At 34.6% G+C, this 17,168-nt stretch overlaps 1 protein-coding gene across 2 annotated transcripts; it reads left to right on the forward strand.

Annotated features, from left to right (window-relative positions):
* The first annotated feature begins 10,349 nt into the window (after positions 1–10,349).
* LOC118275890 (G protein-activated inward rectifier potassium channel 4-like) lies at positions 10,350–14,709 on the forward strand. Of its 2 annotated transcripts, XM_035594013.2 has the most exons (4): positions 10,350–10,453; positions 11,818–11,957; positions 12,899–13,022; positions 13,240–14,709. In XM_035594013.2, exons 3-4 carry the CDS (start codon positions 12,911–12,913, stop codon positions 14,289–14,291), a joined length of 1,164 nt encoding a protein of 387 aa, XP_035449906.1. In that variant the 5' UTR covers positions 10,350–10,453; positions 11,818–11,957; positions 12,899–12,910; the 3' UTR covers positions 14,292–14,709. The 2 variants fall into 2 exon arrangements, with proteins under 2 accessions (XP_035449906.1, XP_050551447.1); XM_050695490.1 differs by lacking the exon at positions 10,350–10,453 and having other exon boundaries at positions 11,800–11,957.
* The last annotated feature ends 2,459 nt before the right edge of the window (positions 14,710–17,168 follow it).

A 17,168-nucleotide genomic window follows, 5' to 3' on the forward strand; every position in this document is an offset into this window, starting at 1 on the left:
ACCTGATACATTGCAGCAGACTGTTACATGAGTTATACGCTTAAAAAGTGACTTTAGCTTCAAATTAGATTTATGTGAACCTCATCCATTCCCTTAGCGTAACCAAAACAATACGGTCAATCCGGAACAACCAATGCGGTATTTCTGCCGGAATGGCTTCCTAAGTTTAGTTCGTACACTACATAAATAGATTGTTTACTCTAACATTCTCAATTTGAACCATTCTTTTATGTACCTACCCGCATTGCGAACCGTGTCCGGCTATCCGGTTTTCTTCCAACCTTGCAATGTAAATACAACATACTTTTACAAAACTTTGAAGTCATTAAATAAGGTAATTATTTTGTTTTTGTTTATTATTATCTTTTTTCCTTATTTGACATTTTGTCTTTTGTTTGTTTTTTTTTTACTTTTTCTTAACCAGGTCGATCTTAGTAGGTCAAAAAGTTTGTCTGTTGTGTAATGGTAAATGTAATGACCAAAAACGTAGTTTAAATTCAATCAAACAAAGTAGGTAGGGAGGAGTACTCTTTTCATGTACCAGGATATAGTAACTCATATATTTTTAACTATCGTAAGACATACTAAATCAACTAAAAATCACGGTTTAGAGACACAGCCTATGTAGAGTCCCTATGTGACTTGAAACTAGTAGAGATTTTCTCCATTATTATACGTAAGTAAACTGGGATTTTTAATTACTCATATAAATTCTTCATCCGTATTTAAAACGCTGATGTTTACAAAACATATTTGAACGTCAAAAGGTCAGAAAAACTGAAAAACGTATGAGTGGTAAAATATTAAGTTTATTAAGTTTCCTTTCTAAACACAAAATGATAAAGACAGATATTCGAAAGTATATAGCTAAACACGCCTCAAAAGTTTAGAGACAAGGCAAATTAATGAGCGCGGTAAGTTCATGAGCAAGACTCGAGTCCACGACATCGCTCATCCGACCCGACGATTAAATTATCATTCCATGTTCTGTAGTGATGTACTTTCGTTCTGTGTGTGTAATTTTTTTAAATTAAATTTCATTTTGTAAATTGTACATAATACGTATCTATTTGAAAAAATATATTTCAAAGGTAATTTCCTGAAATTATTTTTTTTTTTTTCATTTATTTCTAAACTCCGTGTTACCTGTATTTTTTTAAGCTCTTTAAATTATTATCCACCATCTTATGACATCAGCAAATAACACAGATTATAGGCTTTTCTAATAACTTTAGAATAATTTGTAAAGATATGGAGCCATCTATATTTATTTTAATAACTTCTATTTATATTATTTCACACTATAAGCAGCAGTATGATAACCAATTCATCACTTTCAGATTCATCCTTACTTACGAAAAATAAAAAACATCTACCAAAAAGTTTCCACACTCCACACGCAATGTCCCAACTCTAGGACCCGCCATATTTGCGTGACGGGTTGCGGACCTACTTGTCAACTAGTTTAGCCGAGTCAACATGTGTTCTTGTTAAGTCCCTCACCCAGAGGTCTATGATTCCTATAAATATGGACCCTTGAAATTCTTGTTAAAAAGTAAAAAGTAAAAAAATGTTGAGTGGAATTTCTTGAAAAATATTTTTTTGTTTACCAAAATGGATGTTAATTTTATAGGTTATTTTTATCATTGGAATTGAGGTGTAATATCGCGTCGGTAATAAAAATGTATCGTGTGTACGTAGCAACTTTTTTTAAATTAAAATACAATGTTACTCTCCAACTTAAATTAGAATTTTCTGTTACAATAGATACAAAACAGTATAAAACTATTTGTCTGTATCCCGCTTCATCCAATTTTCTACAAAAAAAAAACTACTCAAAAACTAACATTTGCGTTCCCAATGCAACAGGAAAAGTAAAAATAACATTCGGGAATAGAGAAACTCCATCCCTGTTTTTCTGGTCAACATTTTATTAGTATAAATTCTAAAAATATACACAAAAACGGTTGCAGCAATAACGTTCACACAGTTTTCTGTGCACCAAATGAAATTAACCCGCGCGTGGAGTGAAATTTCTAGAAATATCTGGAAATATCCAGATATTTCCGCCTTACACCGGTGTAGGGCGGTTGGAACCGGCTCGAGTCGCACCTGAACGGAGCTCTAATTGAATCTGCAGTGAAACCCGAACTATTAAGTTTTCATCTAGTGAACACTTAACTTATAATATATTTTCGCTTAGAATATTTTCCGACGCACTTTAATATTATTATGTTTTATAAAATATTTCGTTGAAAAATGTGCAAGTTGCTGGAGACTTTAACTTCTCGTTTTTATTTTGCTTTGTGGTTTTTTGTTTAATATCTTTTTCATTGCCACTTAGTTTTCCAATTTCCTTTTCATTTGCTGGTATGCTTGGACTTTTCAGAACAAAAATATCGGAACACTGGAGTTCAACCAATCCTTCAAACTCTTATAATTGTATAAAAATATAGATAAAGATCATGACATCGTCAGAGTCACAGTGTGAGCCAGATTGGCGGTTTGTTGTTCTACATAGAGAACTAAAGGGAAGGTCTTTGTTCAATAGGTCGGTTCTTTCGGCTGATGATGATGACGATGATGGATAGATAAAGATTAATAAATAGGACTCAAAGGCACATACACCGAATTATAATGCAACGACGCACGTATCACCAAAATTATTACAAACTTGTCCAATATAATGCAAAGACGAATTCAGTGTCAAAAAACTATACAACCATCCAACTACAGCCAATCAGAAGCTATACAAAACCAACCCTTAATTACTTAATTACAGAGTACAATATTCTTAATTACAACACAGCGTTTAATCTTCAAGCGACGTTCAAGCAACCGAAGATTTGCATTCATTGATTCTGAGACCGATTGAAACGAACCCCGATTGGATTATTTACCTACAGACTGGAGCTAAATAAGTCTGAAAGACCCCCAGGGTGCAATGTCCTGCTAATTGGAAAGGGAGTAGGATAAAACGAATTGGAAAATCTGTTTGGAAGATAAAAAAAAAATTGTGCACTTTTTTTGTGAACGGCGCTGTTTTTGAAGTGCATTCTGTGAATAAGGAGAGTGATCTGATCAATTGTTTTGATTTTAGGAAATATGTAGAATTTAGCCTATTATCTCGGAACTGCGGACTACCTAGCACCTTTACCGGGGCTCCGGCTAGAATAGCAGGATTATAAACGTGATGGTTTTTTTTCAGTGAGAGTATGACACTCCCTCTTGCCTCGTCCAAAGCGGGAGAAGTCATTGGATGATTTTCCCCCTTAAAAGAAAAGTGGTAAATAGCAGATAATAAATTCAAGTTTAGAACAGAACTCGCCTACAAGGAACTTACTTAAATATTCGGGACTTGAAAGGACTCGTCGGGTAACACTATTATGTAAACACAAATTCTGGGAAGGCATTCCGCTCCCTACCAGTTCTTATAGTGAAACTCGCAGTGAAATACTTTAAAAGAATAAGTAAAAAGGCGTGAAATTATATAATTTCAGTAAAATGAATACAATAGAAATAAAGACACAGAGGATAAATATTTGGTACTAGGTTAATATTTCAAGGTCACGCCTTATATCCCCAAAGGAGTAGGCAGAGGTGCACATTACGGCACGTAATGCCGCTATACAAAATATAAAACCACTTTTCACAATTTGTGTTAATTAAAGTCCCATGTAATAGGGTTACCTATTGCAATTTATTGAGCACAATTTCAAACTCCATACTACTGTTCAGAAATTTTCGTGAACCGAAAAATGATCAATAATATTTCGCCTCACCCGGGAATCAAAACCGAGACCCTTTGTCCGGCGAAAAAATCTTTGTTAATCTTTTTAAAATTATATAACAAACTTAACTAAACATAAACAAAATGTCACACAGAAAATACAATTGCATACTTAGAAATAAACCCGAATAAGTACAATCATGGGCACAACTCGGTGCCCGCTTGTCTTATTTTAAAAGTCGGCAAAAGTTTCCGTGTCTCTGTATTGAGATCCCCTGTGACTGTGACTCGATGAGCCATAAAATCATCCACATGGGTACGTCACACCTGAACGCTTACAAAAATGTTTTGCATGCGAAGATACTGTTCGAATGGAGTTCTTGTTTTGGTGTCTTGTTGGGGATGTATACTTTGTTTTATGTGATGGGAGTTTATGTGGATTTGATGGATAGTAGGAGGTTATTAAAATAATGAAACTATAAAATGTTCTATTGTTTTATTGGTTTCAAAGTTAATTATGTTTTACTTGATATGCAAACTTATCAATAGTGTCTGGGTGTCATGTATTTGTGAAATTGTATGTTTGTAAACGCACCCACGATACAGGAGAAAATCGTAGTGGCAGCAACTTTTTTAAAATAAAAATACGCAGATTATATTATTGTTACTAAGATGATGTTTTTTTTTCTATAAGTTTAATGATGAGGTAATAAATTATGCTTTTGAAGGATTTGTTTTCTTTGTTAAAACATAAAAAAAACTTTTCTCAACGCATTCTTATCCCCAAACACGTCTTCAACAACATTAAAATCACAAAGACAACAACGAGACCCCACCAGAAAAAAATAATCACCCCAATTTTCATCCCATAAAAATCACCTCGAAAATTGACGTCGAATTAAAAATTCATTCTTACAACGAACGTCAGAATGAAGTTGACAAAAGATTTTCCAAAGTTGTCTCTGTGAAGCCCGAATCTCTCGCCGCACTTAACGTTCAAAACTTCTCACAGATATTTTTCAAGAGTTTGAAAATTAAACCCATTAAACGCAGCGCGGTGTATAATTCAGGCGGTCGGTGTACCGTGAGCCTTTGATATGGGGTTTTAAATAAAATATTGGTCTTCCTACAATTGGACACGCGCTTTTTAAGTGCGCACCCCCGTTAGGGGTGAAATATTATTGTCTGTTGCTGTTGTAATGTAGTGGTTTATAAGTCGTAAATAATTGGGCTTTTTAGTATTCATAATGTTTGGATTACATTACTTTTGGTGTAATGGAAAAGTTGTTCATATTCATATTAACGATTTATGTTCCAACTAGGATGGTTTTTATAAGAGTAATAAAGAAGCTTCCACAGAAGAGGCACATGCCACCCTTTCTATAAAAAAAAAAAAAAAAAAAACTAGCAACACGCTAGTAACTCAACTGGGATCGCACATGTCCGGGGACATCAAAAACTAGTTTGACACTCAGTTAAACCGACTACGAAATTATCGATAGTTTCTTCTAATAAATTTATCCTAACTACTCTTGAATCTTTAATTAACCATAAGAATTATTAGGCCCGTAATTGATTAGGCATCGATGCTTAATCACAAGTCATGCACTAAATTAATTCGAAAAACAATATAAATAGTACGTATGCCACTCGGTGCTAAACCGACTCTGAAATCACCGATAGTTTCGTAAGAGCCACTCTTGTCCTGTGATGAATTATTATGACGTATGTGCATGGGAATTTGAGCTTTATTGGTAGGCGCAATTTACAAGTTTTATTTGTGTGTTATATTTGAAGAAGCTTTTTAACTTTTTCTCCTGTGTCATGGGTGCGTCTACAGACATACAATTTCATATACAGATAACACCCAGACCCGAAAAACAATTTGTGGATCACAAAAAGAGGTGCTCCGTGTGGGAATGGAACCCGCTACACGTTGCGCGGCAGCCAGTTGTCGACACCGCGTCAAGCGTGCAGTCATAATAATTATATTTTTTACAACTACGTCTCAATATGAAAGATAGAACAACAATTTCTAAATATTTTATGAAGAACTTGAAATACCTACGCCAAGGTGTAAATGAGTTTTCATTTAACAAAGCGGCATACTATGGTAGAGAGAAAATTTAAAACCTAATATAGTGAAACTTTAACTTATGAAAGTGTTATTATTCTCCCAAGTTTGTAGTTTGTACACTTAAACCGCTCAGTTAAGTGAACGCGTGCAACTTAGATGCGATGAAAACTGCTCGTACGTTACTCTGATAGCTGGTATAATTTTAATACTATAGGTAGACAAGTGCAGGCCGATTATAACTTGAACTTTGTTTAGTTATAATACTTGTCTAGTGTACTTTACGCACACGTATTGCAGTTTTTAAACGGTTTTAATTAGCTTGACTAGTTTGTTTATTTGGGTCAATTAAAAAAAACGTAACTTCACTCCTTTTAACCCGAAGTGGTAAGCAGAGGTGCTCATTACTTACGTGTCCGCTTCACCTGGGGTCCTGGGTCAAATTTCGTAATTGAATTTTTACCTCCTTCCTGATGATAAATCGATTTGATATTTGGTACATACTCTTTTATTTATGGAATAGGGGGCAAACGAGCAGACAGGTCACCTGATGGTAAGTGATCAGCGCCGCCCATGGACATTCGCGATACCAGAGTAGTCACAGGTACTCTTATTCCTTGATGACCATACACATTAGTTTGAAACATTTTTTATTTATTAAATGTCAGTACTAGTGAGTTTGAAAAATTGCTATCACTTACGTAATATTGGATTTTACTAAACTCTAGGGAATCGTTTGTAATAATCTGATACACGATACGTGTAAATAGCTAGCGAGACGTTGTCCTAACTTTGATTACTCAAAGCAAAGACTTAGTAGTATAAATAAATAAGTACACGTTTTATACACCATTTGTATAAAAACCTTGATCATTTTTAAAAACGTCGTACAGTAACAAGATTAATAGAAAAAGAGACTATTTAAAAAATAAAGTAAATGGGAACGTCCATAGATCTGCATAACAATTGTTTGTGTAAGCATTTTAAAACAAGAGCGCGCAGCCAGCGAACAAAACACGGCGCTTTAACAAGATCAGACCGAACACAGTGCCTGTTGTAGGAAAACGGGTACGTGCGAAACTGTCCTTTTTTAAAACTGGAGATATAGTACTAGCTATAATAAAAAAATATAAAATTATTTCCTTTTAATGTTTTAATCAACGCAGAGGATGCGAAGGGTGAAAATCGAGTTCGATAATGTGTCAAAAGACTGAGATGCTGTCTCTCTCTGAGTAGAGACCAGCAGTGGATAAAACCGGGATGATGATGAATCCCAGAAGGCATAAAGATAATTGTACAATGGTGGTCACATGCGCTTAACCACCATTAAGTCAGTGTTTACTTGCAGCTCATGAGATCCGCTCTTTAGCTCCGCCCCATGACCTTCATTTGTCACTTATTGACGTTTATGAGGTTTGGCTTAATGTTTTGGCTAGGTTCAATAAAATCTTAAAATGATCAGAATTGGTTCTCCACACTTGGTTTCATCATTATAAATTTCTCGCCCTGTATATATATCGCTTCGCTCTCACAGGATCACAGACTCACTCACTAGAGGAAAGATGAAATTTTAAGGTTGGATAATAGCCATGAATGCGTTCAACGGCGGACTTGCATTGAATAACTTATTAGAGAAATTCCCTCGTTTTACTACTTTTAACTTTTTGTAAGCGTTTTATTTAAATTTTACACTAGAGTCGACGCTCAAAGTGGAAGAGCGATTGTGTTTTTTTTTGTACTGTTTTATAACACTGCGAATTACTGTTAAGAAATTGACATTTTATTTAATATTATGGATACTTGTATAACATCGGGTTTCTTTGACCCTACAGGGTAACTTTGACGCAAGCGAGTCCAATAAAAAACTAATATTCACGACATGTTTGCTTAATTGGAATAGAACAACTACAACTCAACATCAGATAAGCTTACACTAGAAAAATCATTACCTAAAGTAAAATAAATTTAAACTTTAAAAGGATAGAATAAAGTTAATTATTGAAACACGGCCTTCTAAGTTAACAGTAAAGTTCTTAACAATAGGACTAACTCTTTAATCTTCTAGCTGTCCAAACTAGTTCGGGATCGAGAGGAAAATTAATCAACATTGAACCAGTTCTAAGTTAGAACAATATACCTAATAAATAAATTAAATACTAACTATAAAGAATAAAAGATTAGACATAAAACTAAGCATAAAATTATGCCTACATTTACAAAAAGAAATGGTTGACTTTGAAGATTTTCAACCAGTTTTCCCACTCAAAAAAATATTAATTCAACATTCACAGCAATTAGGTTTTTTGAGACTTTAAATAAACACTTTTAACCAGGAATTGTACAGCACATAATATAATTAATTGGACATTCATAACATGGCTTTTTTAAAAGATTTTGAGTATTGACAAACTTGTTTATGTAAGGAAATTAGATAACAAGAAAACAATACCGAAACTATAACAAAAGCTAGAACAGTTTCCATCAAATGCTGCCACGAGTACCACTAGGTAGCAACATGAGACCATTTCGCCAAGAGCATTGAATAGTTTACGCTAGTCGTTACTGAAAACGGGTGGGTTGTCCGGATATGAGATCCGACTGGACATTGAGCGATGCTCGGACACTTACGGAATCGCCCGCCTTCGGACTACATCGGACAAACTCGGAGAATACGGTTGATGAAATTCTTATGTTAATATTAGGAAAACCTTTTCATTTTATGCTCGAGTTTATAAGTAAAGGATGTTTTGTGTTGCTTTTTTTTTCTTGATAATAAATACGACGCTAAGTGTCTCCGAGTTTTATGATGTTTTCAGGCCTTTTATGTATCTGAGTGATGTCGGCATAATATCGTCCGAGCGGACGGTCGCTCGGCCAGTGTGTTTATGTCGTGAGGGTCTGAGTTGTAATTATTTTGAACTGCCGTGTAATTTGTTTATTTTTACGGTTTCTTGCATGTGGAGTATTTTAGTTTGTAGTACAGACAATATACAAATGAAAATCTCTAAAGTATTTAATTAATGTAAGTTAATTAGAAAACTGCATAAAATAGTTTTTTTTTTTTTTTTTTTATGAACAAGCCGGCAATCGAGCAGACGTATTACCTGATGGTAAGCAATCGCCGCCGCCCATGGACACTTGAAACACCAAAGGCGTTACAAGTGCGTTGCCGGTTTGGGGGTTAGGAATTTAAGGGTTGTTGTTCGGGAATCGGGGATGGGGAAGATTGGGAACAATGGGCCTCCGGTAACCTCGCTTACAAAACGAAACACAACACAAGCGTCAATTCACGTCGGTTTTCTGTGAGGCCGTGGTATCACTTCGTTCGAGCCGGCCAATTCGTGCAGTAGCATGGCCCTCCCACACTTAGTACGTTGTACCAATTTCCACGAAAAGCCATCACATTTAAATATCCAAAATATCCATGACACCCAAACCGTGATTACACAAGAATTGCTCCGTACAGGAATTGAACCTGACACATATTGTACGGCAGCCGGTTGCCCAGCCACTGCACCAACCGTCCAGTTAAAATGTATGCACTATCTATTTAGTTACTCCAATTTCAATACCATAACCTATTCAATTTCCCAATTAATTGAGCCATTCCCAAAACGTTAGACGGATAGCTATAAAATGTTTTCCTTACTAATAGAATGACAAACACCCTGTAGAGGGATTGCTCGTCATCCGTCAGAATCCCTTTTCACCCGGATTTTCCCGGATGTGGTGCGGTGATAAACGGTTATAAGTCACGTTGGAGCATTTTTCATAATCTACTGAGTAAATTGTCAACAAATATGTTTTTAGATGGTGTTGATAGCAATTGTTGTGTAAGAAAATATTTAGGGAAGGGTGTTGAAACAATGTTTTTGAAAGACTTATAATTAATTTATATATGTTACCGGCTCACTCACATTATGTAACTGTGTGACGAGGAACTCAACTAATTTCAAGCCATGCTAAAGGCAACGGCGTAAATTCATGAGTAGCATGATTCCGCGACAAACGAGGTTGCCTTTAGCATGGGTAACGTAACATAAAATAATTTAGTATGTCTCACGAAAATTATAATTAAACTACTAAGTAATCACACTCATTTTTGTTTTAATTGATAATGAATAGATAAATATGGATACATATCTTGACTATCGTAGTAAAAATATCCTAGATAATCTTAGGGATTTAACAAAGTAATTTAGCATCTTGTCGCTACTTATATAGCTCTAAACATATTCAAATCACAATACCTACAACAAAATTCGATACAACAACGCCACATCTACCGACACAGCCAAAAATACGACCTTCACAGAACCCGAGACAATCAACACATACACCACTTTACCACCAGTAACACAGCGTTGATGTTTTCCAAACAATTTCTTGAGTTAGATAATGTCGTAATGAATTACGCGATACGATAAGGCGGGGAAGCGGGGAGGTCGATCACGCGGGAAGCCTTTTATCCCCTTCGTCGTTCGCCGATAAGTTCATAATGTTAGCAGTGTTTATATCTAATAAATGGTTGTAGTTCCACGGGTATTTATGTCGAGAAAGCTGATAGTGGGGGCTGAAGGAAATTAATTGAAACAAGCGACTGAATAAAAGAAAATGTTCAAGCTATTGTGGAGCTGAGATAGCCAAAGGTAACGTTTATCTTATAGTGAGTTATGTTACAGTCATTGTTTTGCTAATAACGGCTTTTATTATCAATAGAATCATTATCAACAGGTCGTGATAGTTTACAGCAGTATTGCATTGAAGGGTTTGCCACGAACTCCACACTTGGTAAGTTTAAGGGTTATTCCACCAGAGATGTGCTATGTAGCTATAATAGCTAAGATGTAATAGCTAAGCTGTGAAATTATGTGACCGTTTCCACTTATACGTAGCTATGTAGCTGTGCGATTATGATGTGCTAGGAAGATGTGCCGCCGCAAATCGAACGTAACGCATCTTTCCATATAAAAAATATAGCTTAGCTGAATCCACCGTTTCCACCAGTTCTAAGCTATGTGTACCAATGAATATAATTGGTGGAAGTCAAACGAATCCACGCAATGTAGTATAGCACATCTCTGGTAGAACAGCACCCTCAAGATTATCAAAAGTACTATAATGGCTTACCTACAAAATAAAATACCTAAGTATTTATTATGAACAATAAAACTAGATTGAAGCCCCTCATTAAGTACAACGTCATTATCCTGCGTCAATAAAAAAAATCCTCCAAATATGCGCATATAACTGGCTTAACACAGGTAAGAAAATATCACAGAGTATGTATTCAGTGTACACAGCACAAATAATATAATCTCCACTTGAATAATTTGCACAATTTTGACTAAATACTTTTATCTTCTAAAATCTTGTTGTAAGTCAAAACAAATATTAATTAATACGTCATGGAATTCTTATCTCCTTGTGTAGTAGCGAGTTCAAATAAATTATTCTATTAATAATACGTAAAAGTTTATGTTGATGTTTTAATTGTATGTTAGTCTGTTTGTTAATTGGTTTTTAGAAGGAAATGTTTTGTAACAAATACTTATATTGTTGCAAAATATACTCGATTATATTTTTTTTTTATATAAAAGAGTTAGTTCTTGCTTTTTGTAACTGACATAGTTACTAGTGATGTCTACACTATAAAAGCTACAACTAAACGACATATTTACCAAAATTTGTTTATTTATTTAGTAGAAAAACATGCTAAATTTTACAGATTAATTCATTATACATTAAAGTGATATATTTGACAAAAAAGTACAATAATTTTAATTACTTAAAACTAATTCATCAGCCATCCATCTTTTCATGATGAAAATAAAATAGATAAACATAGTACCAAAAACATAAAAGCTATAAAACTTGAAATCTTTTATGTTCTGGAAGGTTTCAAAAACATTTCAAATTCTCATAAATTTTGGATATATCTCCATAAATACCCAACAAATGTAGAACCAAACCCCAGTTATCTCACACCTAGCATATATTACATTAATTACAGTTGAAAATCTCGAGATAACGATATCAGTTGGCGGTGGCTTTGCGAGAATGATAGACATTGCGAGCTCCATGCAAGAAGAGATTGTGTACATGTGTTTTTGGACAACCGACCTTATTGACTGCAAAACTACTTGACAGGAGGTAAGATTTTGAAATATATTTTTATAGCATATGGTATTGATAATATTTATCAGTAAATTAAAAACTTATTAAAGGGGTTACGGTTTTAAAAATAAACTTTACACGTGGCTAAGTAAGTACTTTAAGAGTCTTTCCAAGATAGTAATTTTATGTCGTAGGTAAGCTAAGGTAATATAATTACAGTAAATCTAAAATTGTATTATAAATAACATATTTTACTGTCACAATATTTCTAAGTAAGCATATTCTTTCATCTTTCTCCTTTTCTAAAAGTACTAAATACGACATGCTGTTTTTATTAATTGATCGTGGGAATGATAAGCAATATCTTAAAAATATATATCTTCATTGCTTTTCGAAACATCATTATTGACTAAAAGACTGAACGCATTGCAACAAATCGTGGAACTTTGCTACACAAACTGATACTCGCGGGCACCACTTGCATTGAAAAGGAGCTATTGAGAAATTTCACACAACATTCAGTTCACTCCGCAGCTGCGGACTACCTAGTGGGTATACCAGGGCTTCGAATTATAGCAAGAACGGGGAGGTTTTTAGTCAGTAAGAGTCTGACGCTCCCTCTCTCCTTTCCCAAGGAAGACTACTAAACACTTCTCGTTTCTAATGTTTTGTTAGTACTTCAAGCCATTATTACATTTGTTATGAATGCACCTAAGTAACAGTTCTGTTTTGCTTAATTCATAATAACCACATCAACATCGTCATTACTGCTGGAGTATGGCTCTCCTTTAGCTTTATTTTTGACACAAGTCTTTTCATTCACTATACTTGACAAGAAGCAGTTTAAACTTATAAGTTTACTAAATTCGTTCATTAAAATTTGTCAAATCAAAATTTATAGATCAAACTCGTTTACAAACTCGTCAACAAATGAAAGAAACGAAGATTTTAATGATATTTTCACAATTTTGTTTCAGCTCAAAACAGTCATGAATGAAAAACAAGATTTAATAAGTCTAAACGAACAATTTGACGATATCGACACAAATTCTGTAACCGAAGCAATATTTTTAGAACCTGGAGTTTACTATCCCAAAAACAGTAAGTAACACTTATTACAATGTAACATCGTAAGATATTTCAATGATTTAGACAAACATTATGACAATTAAAATACAAATAGAGGACAGACTCAAAGCAAATTCACCTCCAAATGAAATGACAAACGTTTTGTTGTTTGTTCAACTAAAATTATTACTGATACAGCTACGAATATGTCTGGTTCTCGTTGATAAGTTATTCTTTAAAATATTTCCAGGGCCTCTTCACAGTCAAAAATCGCGGACCAGACCAACCAAACAAACAAAGAGATTCGTCTTCAAAAACGGTGACTTCAATATCGACAAAGGCAACACCAACCACCAAGGGTTCTTCTCAAGATGGTTCGTCACCATGGTAGAAGCGCGCTGGAGGTGGACCCTCGTCCATTTCTTCTTAGCCTTTACTGGCGACTGGCTGTTCTTCGGCTTCATTTACTGGATCATCGCGTTGGCACATGGAGACCTGACTGAGGATCACTTACCTCCAAACCAGAACGAATCGAACTGGACACCTTGTGTTGAAAACATTTATGGGTTTACTTCATCCTTCCTCTTCAGTGTCGAAGTCCACACGACCGTGGCTTATGGGAAAAGAGCCATAACTTTAGAATGTCCTCAAACGATCACTGCCATGTGCTTCCAATGTATGGTCTGCTCAATTTTCCAAGCATTTATGGTTGGGATTCTTTTTGCAAAGCTGACGAGGCCAAAAGGTAGAACACAGACGATTCTCTTTAGCAGACAAGCAGTTGTGACTTTGAGAGATGGGAAGCTCTGCATGATATTCAGAGTAGGAGACATGAGGAAGTCAAGGATACTCAATATCAAAGCGTCAGTGTTCGTCTTGAAACTAGGAGATGACTACGATGAGAATTATGAACAAACAGAAATGCAAGTAGAAATGGATGGATGTGAATCAACATTTTTCCTATGGCCAGTGTCAGTTATACATGTGATAGATGAAAAGAGCCCTTTATACAGCATCTCTGCGGCTGATTTGTTAGTTGGGAAGTTCGAGATTTTAGCAGTTTTTGAAGGAGTAATAGAATCTACAGGGCAACAAGTACAAGCAAGGACGAGTTATACAGAGTGCGATATTTTATGGGGTCATCGTTTCATACAGATGGTTAAACCTGATACAAAGTCCAATATGTACGATGTGGACTTTTCCAAATTGTGTGAAACTGAGAGGATTGATACGCCATTGTGTTCCGCCAGTGAATATAAGTCTATGTTGTCGTTGTTTGATTTAGAAACATTTACTAATTGAACTTGAATATTGTCAAGTTTTTTACTAGTCACTTATTTAACTGATAATGTAGTGATTTACATTCTTGTTGAAACAGGGTGCCATTTGCATTTATTTTTCGTGAAAAGTATAAATAGAGTTGGGCTGGCTACTAATGTTAACCAAATTTGGCTGAATGGCATTTTAAGCGATTTTTTTTACTAAACAAATCATACTGTTAATTTAATTCGATGAATCGTTATTAATCCCTTGCAAATTAATGATAACATTTCTAAAAAATAAATAACAATAAGCAAATAATTATTTAGTTTTATTGCAAGGTAACATTTAATTTAGAATTTAATGTAACCTTCAAAATATTGTTTATTAAGGGTTCAGCTCCAAAAATAATTGTTTTAGGTAATTTAGTTGTTTACTGTGCCTGATTAGACTGGATTAATTAAATGTCTGTGAAGTCAATTTAATTTTCAAATGTAGTTATTTACTTGATTAAAGTGAATTGTATATAAAATACACTTTATTAATTACAGTATCAATTATAGGATTTATTATTAATCAGCTATATGCATCTTGAAATAATATTTAGATGCAAAATTTATATTTACGTATATTGTTAAGCTTTAATGGATTTTGAGAATGTTTTTTTTGGTTTTATATAGAAATATAACTACTTTAAATAATTTCTTATTACTGGATATCTTTTTCGGTTTATGATCTCCATACCGACTATAAAATAATGGCGTGCAATTTTATTAGCTGCATAAAATTGCGAATTTTATTGCAGAACATTAATCCTGTCTTTTGGGACCAAATTGCGGATACAAACCAATGATACTGAGAATTTCGAAATAATATAAAGCATCATCTCAAAAGTGGCAGTGGCACCTTAAACAGTTTGGTATTAATGCCGTGGTGGCCCGGAGGTTTAATAAGCCCGCTTCTCATGCATGAGGGCTTGGTTTAAAATCTACCAAGCAACGGCAAGTTCCATTGTAACATTTTCAGAGTTACATGTACTTTCTGAAATTATTTAGACATCGATAACACCACTTCAGAAACAGTGAAGGAAAAGCATCGTGCGGAAACCTGGGCTTATAATTTCTAATTATAATTTTGCAATCACCAACCCACGTTGAGTAAATGGTTCTGTGTGAGAAGAGGCCTTTGTCCAGCAGTGGCTACTTATAGGCTGATGATGTGTTATTAATCAAAAATTGGTGTTGAACGAAATAAATAGAATAAATTAAACTCCTTAGTAACATTCTTCCTAAACTTACCATCATATAATTCTCGTCTACAAACTCCCCAATCTTAAAATACGAAGGGCGAACTTACAACAGCGATCCCCAAAGTTTCCCCAACAAAATAGATGGATAAGCATAGCTCTAGTTTACCTGTTTTAGACTTTACTTCCAAAGTTATAACACTAAGATAAAGTACTACTAATATATTAGAACTAAGAGTATGACAGTGTGCAGTTGATGTAGAAGTTAAAATTGTTTCTTGGCGAGTTAGAGCCTTGTGGGACGCGAGACATATTTTTCGAACTTCTACTTGTAGAGGTCTAGAGGTGGATAAATTGTGTCTCCTCTCTTATGAATATGAAAATGCAATTTTGATGTTTTATTTTGTTTTTGAGGTATTGTTTGTTGTGAAGTGATGTCATTATTCTATTTTATTTTGGAATATAAATAAACATATTCTCTTGAAACGAAATTTTCTTTTTGATCACAAAAGTGTTGCTCCTTGCGGAATCGAACCAGCGACACATTGCGCGGCAGCCAGCTGCCCAGCCACTGCACCAACCGTTCAGTCAATTCGTTTAATGAACTATCTAGACTTCCTTTTCGATTGTTATTTTTTGTTACATAAAATCTGTTATTTTTGATAAAAACTTCACTACTTTTATCCAAGAAGGGGTAGATAGAGGTGCACATTATGACACGTAATGCCACTGTACAATGTACACCTACTTTTCACCATTTGTGTTATAAGTCCCATGTAATAGAGGGTGAGCCTATTGCAATATATAGATTTTCAATTAGACCTATCAGAATATGTATTACTGCCATCTACCTATATCTATGTGAACTACGTTCCTGAAACTAATTAAATGTAAAATGGCGGCTCAAATCTAAGCGGCAATGGAGAAAGACGTTGTTATCATTACTAATTAATGTTGTTATTGTTCTGTTGTTCCGTCGTGAATATCTTTGCTAATTAGACAGGAATTATATATAATGAGCTTGTCTTTGATTTTTCTTGATATTCGGTTGTTTTGTATTCAATAATTATTTTGACTGTTTTGCACGATTGGCGGCTGCAGCAGCTGGCTGCAGTTCAACGTGTAGCGGGTTCGATTCTCGGACGGAGCAACTCTTTGTGTGATCCACAAATTGTTATTTCGGGTCGGAGTGTAATGTCTATGTGAACTATAACTATGTCTGTTTGCAAACACACCAAGTTGTTTAAAATGTGTGTTTACACGACAAAGGAATAATTCCAGGAATAGGACAAGGTTTGTAATAAATATATTTAGCTATTTTCTAGCAGATACAGGTGAACCATATTAGGCATCAAATGATTGATCATGCACTACGACGTCCCATACTACACTACGCTAACGTAAGTTAGACGTGTATAAGATGTAAATTTTTTTGATGAATTACGTTTATATACGGTTAACTTGCGCTAAATCAAAAAATAAAAATAATTAAGGAAATATAAATATGAGATATTACAATGAATAAATTAAATATTAAGCATACCAAATTTCAAAAAAGTATCTTAATTAATGTAAAAGTTATCACGTTTTTCCCTTTAAACGCCTCTACTGTAAAGTACGCTTTTTGAGTTAGCGCAGTATAAATTGCTGGTGTCGGTTTGCAAACACACCCA

The sequence above is a fragment of the Spodoptera frugiperda genome, chromosome 8 (assembly GCF_023101765.2).
Source record: "Spodoptera frugiperda isolate SF20-4 chromosome 8, AGI-APGP_CSIRO_Sfru_2.0, whole genome shotgun sequence".
NCBI lineage: Eukaryota > Metazoa > Arthropoda > Insecta > Lepidoptera > Noctuidae > Spodoptera > Spodoptera frugiperda.

Excerpts from the sequence above, each read along its gene's own strand:
- LOC118275890 (XM_035594013.2), top strand. The coding sequence starts at position 12,911 with ATGAATGAAAAACAAGATTTAATAAGTCTAAACGAACAATTTGACGAT. Across the intron at positions 13,023-13,239 it reads AGTTTACTATCCCAAAAACA|GGCCTCTTCACAGTCAAAAA; the intron begins GTAAGTAACACT and ends AAATATTTCCAG.